At 43.0% G+C, this 11,077-nt stretch overlaps 1 protein-coding gene across 1 annotated transcript in view; it reads left to right on the forward strand.

The window, feature by feature from the left end:
- Positions 1-9,373: 9,373 nt before the first annotated feature.
- T265_05141 (hypothetical protein) overlaps positions 9,374-11,077 on the forward strand; it is a gene marked incomplete at both ends in the record, with an annotated part of 5,571 nt that continues 3,867 nt past the window's right edge. Inside the window, 3 exon segments of the mRNA XM_009170065.1 lie at positions 9,374-9,411; positions 9,430-9,547; positions 9,572-9,899. Of these exon segments, the coding sequence (XP_009168329.1) occupies positions 9,374-9,411; positions 9,430-9,547; positions 9,572-9,899 (484 nt within the window).

Here is an 11,077-nt window from a genome sequence, read left to right on the forward strand (position 1 = left end):
CCGACTCTCCGTGTGGGCAGCTACCTAATCGGATGGGAAGTTCTGAACCTGCACTATAACTTGGGATCACCCACAGCTCCCACCTGATGAATCACAAAAAGGGATGAAATGTTTGTGGGGCTAAACTTTTCTAGACTTAATCAGTCGAAATGCTGCTCAAACAAAAAATGGTGATGTGATTCATACTTTTGCTGTATAAAAATGCCCTGCCAACAGGAATTATCACTTCAACGTCAAAAGCTCATTTAGCCAGTCTGGTGGGACACAAAAGAAGGGCCGTCACATTTCGATTTGACCATTCTTGAAAGGATTACTTAGCAGAAGTCATGTGACCGGACACCAGTTACATTAATAACCAGTGGTTCAGTCACAGGAGAATGGTTTCCTACAAAGCGTAGGAAAAGACCTGAACAAAACGAACGGAGTCACACGGTACCAGGACATCATTGGCTGAAAAAGAACCTTGCCTTATCGGTAGAAACTTAGATTGACTGATGGTGTTTTGCACGCATACGGTAGAGCTCCTTGATGTTCCCAGGTGTTTGCTATCTTCAGAAACAGAGAAACGTTTTTGTATTTTATACTGTCTCACAAAATCATCCCCGCCGTGTCCACTTTTGTTCCACTCAAATTGTGTCTATTCCACGTCACATAGTATCCGTCCGCCCATGTTATCAACCATCAACTTGGGTTATTGAGTTCTTTGTTGGATGTTAGCTGATACTAAACTACCCTCTAATGTGGCCTTGGCCAATGGTCATAGTATGATGGGATAAAATCATCTGTATTGGTTTCTGTAATCGGACTGACCGCACCCGTTTTCACGTCTAACTTGACCCGGACTTCGATAGACCAGGTCAGAGAAACCGACGCTTAGAACTAAGCTACAACCAGTAAAAGTGTAACTCCACCCTGTAGATCGGTGGTCCAGCGGGGACCAAATGACCGAAACCTAACTTTTTCTCAAGGGACCATACAGAACTACTCATTTCAATGTATATGGATGTCAGCTTGCCACTTGTCGATGGACGGAACCTATTCACCGAATGGTCGAAGCCAAAATCGAAACAGATCTGGATGACTAGTTCTAAGTTTTTCACTCGACTCATCATAGGGGCGACGTTTTTGGGATCAATATGCCATGAAGTCGTGTAACAGAATTTCCGTTTAGATCTCGGAAAAAGATCGATTCGTTTTTCCTCGCCTCACATACCATGCGTCTAACCTTGTCAGTTTACCGATTTATCGGGGGAAACTGAAATACTTACACATTCAGTAGTGCATTGCTTATCAATCCAAGTGTCAAAGATACCATTCCTTGCATCTCAATGTCCGTCCGGAACACATGTCAGTCTTTTAAGGTCGTACGAGACTTCAGTCAGTTAGTGAATCAAGCTTACTAAATTTTGGTTGAGAAACTATGGAACAATGGTCTTTGGCCTATCCTAATCCTTCCAGCAATCGAGGTCCTTTTCAAGTGGAAATATTTCCAACCGCACTAGATTTGATGTTAAGGATTGTCGCATTTGTGATTGCATTTGCATGTCCGGTATAATGAATCTTGAATCTAGAAATGGTAAGCACAAGTTCATTTGGAATAAACGAAAAGGCGCTCCTTGGGTTCAACTTGAACTGCCGAATCCCCGCTTACGTCACATAATTTGCCAACTGAGCTATTGAAGATGCTCACTGTCTGTGGGACCAGTACACTTAAAGCTGACTTTCCTCATCTCTGGCCCATGAATTAGCACTTCAACACTTTCCCCAACATAAGCGAGCTTCTTGTGTGATTCTCACAAAGAGGTGAACGCCAATATCTTTCAGATACCTGAAGCTGTTTCATGTGGGACTGGGAACGGTTATATGTTCAAATGAGAAGTCTAAATACACGCAACCTAAATGACTCAGATGGTTGACCTCCTGCCTGGACAACTGTATGATCATGTGATCATTTTGCTCAAGGCGGCTGCAGTATTAGCGAAATATACTCATTTGCAAACTAATCTAAATTTTGCAAGAGACTCACCTGGAACCCGGCTGAGTCTCTCGTTTGTGATGTTTCCAGGCGACTTAAAGTGCTGCACCAAGCCGCCTCAGATTACACTTGGTACGATGCTCGAGATACATGTACATAAGTAATGCACTACTCATAAACACTACTCACAAATATTGAAATAGTGTAAAAAGGGTGTGAGTGACTTCCCCCCACACGGTAGTCGTATTCATACTCCGGTATATTTATTTCGGTCGACTGAATAGCCTGAAATTCTATAGTTTAAGAGGGTTAAACAAAAATGAGAAGTCTTTCGTTTTTCAGCAACCTTATGAGTAGCGTTTATTCAAGAAACAGGATACCATTGTTATCAATCCTTTTCATAGCTTATTTTCACAAAAAATGGAAGCTGATATAATTTGGCAAGACAAATGACCCTAATACACGTGAGCTTTCTATCTCCACTGCAAGTATCTTTGATTTAGTTATTTGCCTGGCATAGCAACTGTCAGTTTCTTCTATTGACCGAATAGAAGTTATTGGAAATTTGGCATTGACCATTTCCTATCTAATAAATCTTACAACTGAGTTGTCATAGCCGGACTCAATTTTATCCGTTATTGGAAGTATCATGACTCGCATCGCTCAAGTTGTGCACAAGGTCATCGGTAATTTTGTTTTTCCTAAAACTAACGCATATTTTCACCTTCACAACTCATACATCACAAACAAGAAGTTCAGCTGGGTTCCAGTTGGGTCTCCGAAAAACCAATATTAGTTTGCAAACGAGTGTATATTCGCTAATTTGATGCAATTTTGTTTCAAGTAGAACATAAGGTTGACGGAAAGCCGTGGACTGCGCCTACCTGATGAGCCCCAAAAAGGGTGAAACCGGTCGTAGGATGTCGACGGATTTTCAGCCTTAACAAATTCCTTTCGATGCATTTCCGATTACTGTACTCTCTAATTGTGATCTTTCAAAAACCTGCACTATGAATGAAACAACAAGCTTCTCATATTCTTCGTAACGAACAATTATACAAAGCTCAGTAAAGTCTGATGAGAAACAAGATTAGACGGAGACAGCGCAGATCCGCTCAACTCGGCGTGCATTGGGGTTTCCATTGTACCGAGGATCGTGAGGTGTTTTGGTGGGAACGAACCGGATGCATACATACATATGAAAAATCATTTGTAATGCTGTCGTTTGTCCAACTGAGCCTCATGTGATGGAACTTGTGAATTGTATTCATTTTCGGGAATAGACTACATTTGTTGAATCGAATCGACAAAAACCGACCACTGTGCCGCATTAGTACACGTTCTGTACGGCATGCATTTTAAGACGCCCCATTGTTTCATTTTCAGATTTATTGAGAAAAAAAACGGACGGCCACACAAAATTCGTATTTTGCATTGATGAAAGTCTACAGAAGTCATTCGGTGAAGGCACGATGTTCTGAGGAGGTTCTATCCCTCGGAGTTCGGCGTCATAGGTTGAACACTCGTTAGGACGGTTGTCTTGAATTTCCTTTGATTAATTGGATCTTCAGTTGGAGCCAAACCTAATTCTGAGTAATAACAAGATACAGTTAGCACTACCACTGTGACGGGGAAAGCCCTTCGCCGCGAAGTCGCGTAGTACGAAAAGACCGACTAAACGGTTACAAACTGTTAGACAGGAAAGTAACCATCTCATCACCTTACTTTTTAAAAAATGAATATCTTCATGCATCTTCTTGAACTTTCGTGGATACTCACTGACTACCACGCAATTATAAACAAATGCTTCAAAGCGGTTCTGCATGTTCCATTTTACACTCCACCTTCCATTAGACGCGAGCCGGAGTTACGAGAAAACCACATAATACTCGCATGTCTCAGCAGTAGTATCCTCCGGTACACCATCATCATAGACAGCACCATCGCTGTACTCATGCTTTACAGGTAAAACGTCTGCCTAATCATATCTAAATTCACAAGTGCAAATATAAAAATGCTGAACAGGGAAAGTGTCCGATGTGAAGCTACCGGAAGTGTCTCCGAAAGCTCAGTCAAGACATACCAATTCAGGGAGACAGAGATGAGAATCCTTCATTGCCTTCCTTTCCATAATGACAACATTATGCAACTCTTTATTTCTTTTGGCCGGAACGTGAGTAGTCGTCGTAGAGAATCTGGTTTTGTTTCTGCCGAAGACTGTATGCAACTCACAGTCAGCAGAAAATATCAGAATTTATTCGATGTCGCTTTTAAGACAAACTCGCGAGGGCCGCTATTTATGTTTTTTTCTCATACAATTAAGATAGTGGATATCAAGGATATCATGATAGCAGGTTACCAGGATGGTCGATAGATGTAACGGCAAGAGGAAGACCTACCAAACAAATCTAGAAGAGGCCACCAACGAATTAGACTGGTGAGTCACTGAAAGTGAGATAGTCTTCCCAGTGTACTGTTGTTAGGTGGGTGCCTAATATATTATTGTATTGATTTTCCTTAATAGTGGATAGAAAGAATGTTTAGGCTGTCTGTGATAATTACCGTAATTAAAAAAACTGTAATTGAATTCAGAACCGTCTCATCAGTCGTAAGTGCATGGACACGTCAAATGTTGTCTACGTGAGAACAGGTGATGCATGTGCTATATACCTTCATAACTGTACAACTGAGTCATATTTTGTTCGACGCGTGGGTGGGAAGCTTGGAATGTAGCTCATATACGTGGGACCTAAGCCAGATGCGGTACCTCAGGCGATCTAAAAAATGACATTATGTCTGGTGACGATGAGAAGGTAAAGAGTCTAAGTGATGCTGAGAGTGTGCGCTTCATGTGAACGCGTTCGTTTAGGCATCCGCTTGTTTCTGTTGTCCACGCAATCGCAGCTGTGGCAGTCATCGCAATGACCATACAGCGCTCACAGGATCACACGGAAATGTGAGTACATCAGATGCAATTACTGACTTAAATGTGCATCATTCATAAGCTTTCCAAAAGCATATGACTCAGTTGAAAAAAGAGGACCCCTATTCATAGGCTCGGTTGTCCCAAACTTGACCATCTACAGCATCAAGTTCCCCCGGTCCGCTGAAACTGTTCAGGCAGTTGCTTGTAGGACCACCTCCACAGATTTTGAACTTAACACGCCAGTGGAGCAAACGTTACTAGGCTACATGTCGCGGCAAGCGATAAGTTTGGAGGTCCACCTGAACGCGTTAGACTTAACGCGTGGAAACGGTGACATTGTACGTCGCTGTCGTAGTAACTTTACTATAGCAGCTAACCGTGGACGGCATACCGATAGATGCTAAACAAATTACGCCTGCGCAATGTCTTTTGGATCTCTCAATCTGGACAAATCACACACAATGATGCTCTTGACAGAAACATGATCAACGGGTCAAAATGCGCACTAGCTAGGTAATGTGTGATTAACACCAGATGGTCGAATCCTGAAACAGCTTATTTGCAGTCATCGGAAGAATTGAGATCCGACTTCATGATAACCGAATCTCTGCTATTTTGACAGTCTTCAGGTGGGTTTCAAAGAGCATCACTGTCGGTCTTAGATCTTTTAAAAATCCAACACAAGACAGTGCAGCCCGGCATACTGACATCTACACCAGATTGCTGGGGTTTGAGGCACATCATCATCATCATCATCATCATCATCATCATCATCATCATCATCATCATCACCATCGAGAGCATGACATCAGTGTTCAACACCGATGCTTCACTGTCACGAAGAGACTGGAGCTTACCGTGGTTTGGCGGTTTGCGCACGTCAGTGATCCACTGAGCTGTACTGGGGAGTGTCCACGTGACGTTCACAGAGTCTCTCATGCCAGGTCGGTCAATGGTTAGTCTGACGAACACAGCCTGCCGGCCCTTCAGGTGGAGGGTTGGAACATGCGGTGACTTGTTCCGTAGAAATGGTAATGGATTTGCATTTCCTGCCAAACACCGCTGCATTGTGGTTAGGCTTTTGAGCCAAAGGTTTCGGTTTAGTGTGGGCGCCCTGGCAGTATCCCAACCCTCGTGCAATCATGGCATTCACGACCAACAGTACTTGAGGCACGCCACATCCCATTGTTCAAGGGCAAGACGTCATTCAAAAAGGCCATACATTGCTGATCTGCTTTACGTAGGGTTTCAGTCACTAGTACCCGGCAAATCTGTCTGAAGTGAATCTAAGTGTATATATATATATATATATATATATAGCATATCACAAACCGATTATACTAAATCGACCACACAAAATCATGTAACATACATATAATATGTGTATGGAGTCATATTATCCTGTTTTCGTCGTCGGTCATACTATGTCGATCAAGATTTCAACGTTCCAACTATTAGATACAACCGATTAAAAGTGATAATTAAAGATGCTTTTCCATCCAAAACAAGCGGGAGCATTTTCCAACATCTGAATGGTTATTCTCTGGTTAACGGGCTGCACTTGAAAATGGCCTTAACACTTCTATGGTTTTTCCGCTTTGTCATGTATCCGTAAGATATCAGGAAAACCTTGTGGAACATCTGTCAACATAATCAGCCCATTCTCCTGGCACAAACTGACCAAATGATGTGATCAGCGTTTTGTCACAAACTGACAGTCACTCGTCGCGTTTTTCCCACATCAGTCGCATTTATGCGATGGACAAGACAAGCCCACAAACGAATCTTTCAACCGCCCACTCATTTGGTCGTCTGATCCCTAAGTGCATTATGTTTCGAACATAGTTTTTACCGCTCAATAACAGAAGGATTTCAGAGCGAACAGGCATAACAGAGAGACAAACACGGAGTGTGCGCCAACCAAATTACGAAAACTATTTGCACGTCAAGTTTTTTTGCATAGGAAAGTATCCAGATGGGTAATTATTATTCCCAAAGCTTATTCGCTTCATATATCTTACGACAGCTGTTTTTGCATCTTGTTCCAGACTTGAAAAATACTGGATGATCGGGACTTCTCATGCTAGTAGAGGTCACCCGGAAGAATGCACCATATATGTTCTCCAAATATTCTATACTGTCCAGTGGTACGAATTCTGTAGGTCAGTTCTACGTAAACCAGAAGAGCAATGAATTCGATTTCTAACTGTTGTTGTACAGTTAACACGATGGCCTTGAACGCGTGTCAAATAAACAATGAAACACTGAAATTTAATAACCATAGCCAAAAGCAGCTGACATAATCACGTGCAAAAAAAGAATGATTTCACTGCGGTGATCGGTGAGATCAATAATTCCAGTTAATCGGCAGATACAGTCTCACATGAGACTATTTCAAGGTCGAGTGTTCTATCGAATCGGGGTCACGCACTCCGGTTGGACCCTTAAAACATGAGTAAATAATAAGCAGTTAAGTACAGTCACCATTCGGATTTCCTCATCTGGACACACTTGCTTGCTCACTGCCAACCTCGAAAGTAACCGACTGCTTATCCGGTGAAACGTTTGCTCGGTGAAGAAGGTCGGACATGTTGCATCCAATGTCAAATCATTACCACATCAGTAGGTGAAATTTGGTCAGGTGTTTCCAGGTGTTACGGAAACCATATCCGATATAGAATCCGATGTCAGTTCATCACTATCCTCAAAGAACAGATGCATTCTAAACACTTCATCAGACGAATAGTTTTGTATGCTCCGGGGTTACGAGTGAAAGGACGAGGGCCCTCGCTGCGGAGCTACTTATCGGGGAATGCCAACTGACCAGTTTCAGACTTGGACAGGGAAGCAATACTCTCACACTCAATACTCTCAATACTCTCTATCTTGTTTACAAAAAACTGAATATGCATATTCTACTTGAACGCGTCTTTCCGAACTTTCCTGGATATTCATTAACTGTTGCTCAAATCTAAGCTACAAAGCGACTCTGCAAATTCCGTAATAGATCTCACTTTTCAAGAGACGCAAAGTGGTTTACGGGAATACACACTACTCGCATACCATACCATCAGTAGTATCACCGGCACACTGGTGACAAGGCATTTCATAACGCTTCGATCAACTGCGATGAAAGAACTGCTTTTTGTGCGTTTAGCTCCTCATACTAGACAACATCAATCACCACAACTCTTTTCCTACTTTGGAGATTCCACTCATCTGGTATACACCTCAGGGTTGACCCTTAGCCTGTTGTCAAACAGTCCGGTTCTGAATTATTCGTCCAGAATAGACAACTATAGTTAGGTTCCCGTTAACCATCTGGAACTGCAGGTGAGAGTTATCCGACGAAGTTAGGATTTCGACTCAGGTACAATATTGATCCGTCTCCGAAGTAGAAAAAGTAGTCAGAAAATAAACTGATACCTGTCGCAAGCGAGGTTCCGCTTCTCAGTCGTTGGCAGTCAACCCTCTGGATTTCCACAGTTTTGTTTTATCATACCTGATAATTTTTGTTCATAAGAAGCGGAACAAGATCGAGCTGGTTGCCTTGCAGACTCAAAACGCCTTTCAGCAAGAAACAGATGCCAAATTTGATAAGCATTCTTACCTCTAGGTGAAGGGGGGATTAAAATATGGGGTTATTTTTATGTTTCAGTCATTACTTTGCCGAAATTGACGTTTGCCTCATGCTTAAAAGCGTATCCTTAGAGTTCGTGCGCCATTTGCTAACGAGCGGCTTGTTAGCAGTGTGAGCATACAGTGCCTCTCACCCTTCAGCTACGCATTTCACGTCACGTGATCCAGTGTTGGCTGACTCTTCAAGTGATAGCCTTTCAGATGAAAGACTGTTATGGTCTGTGGAAAGCAGCACAGAACAATCACATTGCACAAGCGTGAATACACTCACTTGTTCGGACCCGCCTCCCTGCTTGCACTGATGGAGCAGTGGTAATTCACTCACCTTGCACGTCAGATGTCCGGAGTTCAGACCTCGGCACGACCAAGGATGCGCAACGCTGATGGACTTTGAAAAGAGCGAAACACAAGCCCAGTAAACTAATCTCCAGTGGATCTCGTAATCTCTTCAAAACACGTCAAAAAACCGTTCGATTTCATACTGGGTTTTCATTAACCCTTGGCATGTGAATTTTATGGTTTGTCTGCTCATTACCTTTCAGATAAAGAACAAACCTGTATTTCTTTGGTACTCTCCGTAGTGCGTTACACCTTGTCTTGTCATGTATTTTTCAGTCTTTCAGACTCCGCCTCGTTCGTGCTGGCTACGCCTAAGCCTTTCAGAAAAAAATTTGTTCAATTAATCATCTGATAAGGTGTGTTTGGAAACAGACATTGTACTAGTGCTGTCATGCAATGATGATTGCGCGCAGTGTATACAAAGTTGTGGAATTCTGAGTTACGTAACGCCACTTTACGAATCTATTATTTTAGTAAGCACCTTTGAGACACCTATGGCGTCAGAATGGTTTATCCCTGGATCTGAAGGGACGTATGTATGAAGCTGCAGTACGGGCTGTCTAGTTGTATGGCTGTGGGACTTGGCCTATTCGAGCAGCGGAACTGAGACGTCTCCAGGTGTTCGACAGTCGTTGTCTCAGAACCATAGCTCGTGTGAGTTGGTGTCGGTGAATCCGTAACGAGACAGCTAGAAAGAGCGTTATCGGTTGTGTAACGGGTACTTTTCACTGAAGAATGTGTCCAGCACCAGAAGCTGCGTTGGTTGGGACATGTGTTATGTATACCGAACCATCGTTTGCCGAAGAGAGTGCTGTTTTCCATGCCCAACTCAGAGAGGTGGCCAACCCTTGACTTGGCAGTGGAGTATGAAGGAGATCACGAAACGCTTGGGTGCTGTCGGTGCTACTCGCCTTCCAGGATGGGGACCGCGTGATCCTCACTGTGTCTGGTTGGAGACATTACAAGATATGGCTGCCAACCGATGTCAGTGGCGTTCTTGTTTCTATCCAGATTGCCTGAGTGAATGTCTGGAAGTATAGGCACTTCTGAATGATTGTGGTCAGCTAGCACTAACCCTTCCCCGTTCTCCTTTACTCTTCTCTTTACAATAAGGCTTTCAACTAAATCATGGTTGTACGGCAGTGAAGCATCGGTGTTGTACGCTGATGTCATGCTGTCGATAATGATGATGATGACCAGACCAAAGGTTCTCACTTCATCTCAGTAGATGAACCAATATTTTGAAGTTTTCGGCTTTCAGTGGGCGAAATTTGCACCATCCTCGCTTTGAACTCAACCTGTTCATCAGTCCGCTGAGCTGCACCGATAAAATTCCATAAATTTGCCACCTTACACACAGCGTCACACAGGCAGTTGTTCGAAACCATGATGGTACAGAAACTAAACTATGAAGTATGTTGACAAGAAATCACCCGACCCACTTTCAAGACTCGATTCCAGTTTGTCCAAACCAAGTATGAAGGTGTTTTGGACTCGATTCATTAGTTCTGTATCAATGTAAGCTTTAAACCAAATTCGGTTCTTGGGAAAAGCTACGGAAAAAAGTTCTCCCAATTAAAATGCAATTAACACTAATACAGCGGTGGAAAGCGTGGCTTCTTGCCCCACAATAGAAGCATCAATAGACCAAAATCTAATAGATACCTAATCAGCAACCCAAGACCGTTACCGACAGTCCTCACCGTGGTCGAGGGCAATAGTATATTGAATAACTACCGTCAGTTGTGCGATATACTCATCGGTGCCTAACGATGAAACTTGCTCACAAAAGCTGCCTGTCACTTTTCTATGGTTTGTCGCCTGAAGTCATCTTCTCCTTCGAGTATCTTTGAAAAACGAACGATCGGCATTTTGTAGACACTGTCTCAACTTCCATGGTAGGGTGGCTGACATGGTATATCCCGACATCAGGGGTCAGTGACCTTTTTCAGAGTCTTCGATATAATTCGAATAAACTTCGTGTCATAGCCTGTGCAGCAAATTCTGGTACGCACTATCAGCCCACAGAACATAGTGTAAGATGAAAGCGTTGTTGTACTATGGTGGTATATCTTCCAGGGAAAGAGATCTTGCTGAGTGAGTATACAAAGGTATTCAGATGGTCTTGACACCCAAACTACCCGTGCTTATCACAACCTGCATGCAATCACGTATGGTGTAGAAGTCAAGTGAACATA

Source organism: Opisthorchis viverrini, assembly GCF_000715545.1.
Source record: "Opisthorchis viverrini unplaced genomic scaffold opera_v5_96, whole genome shotgun sequence".
In the NCBI taxonomy this organism is placed as follows: Eukaryota; Metazoa; Platyhelminthes; class Trematoda; order Opisthorchiida; family Opisthorchiidae; genus Opisthorchis; species Opisthorchis viverrini.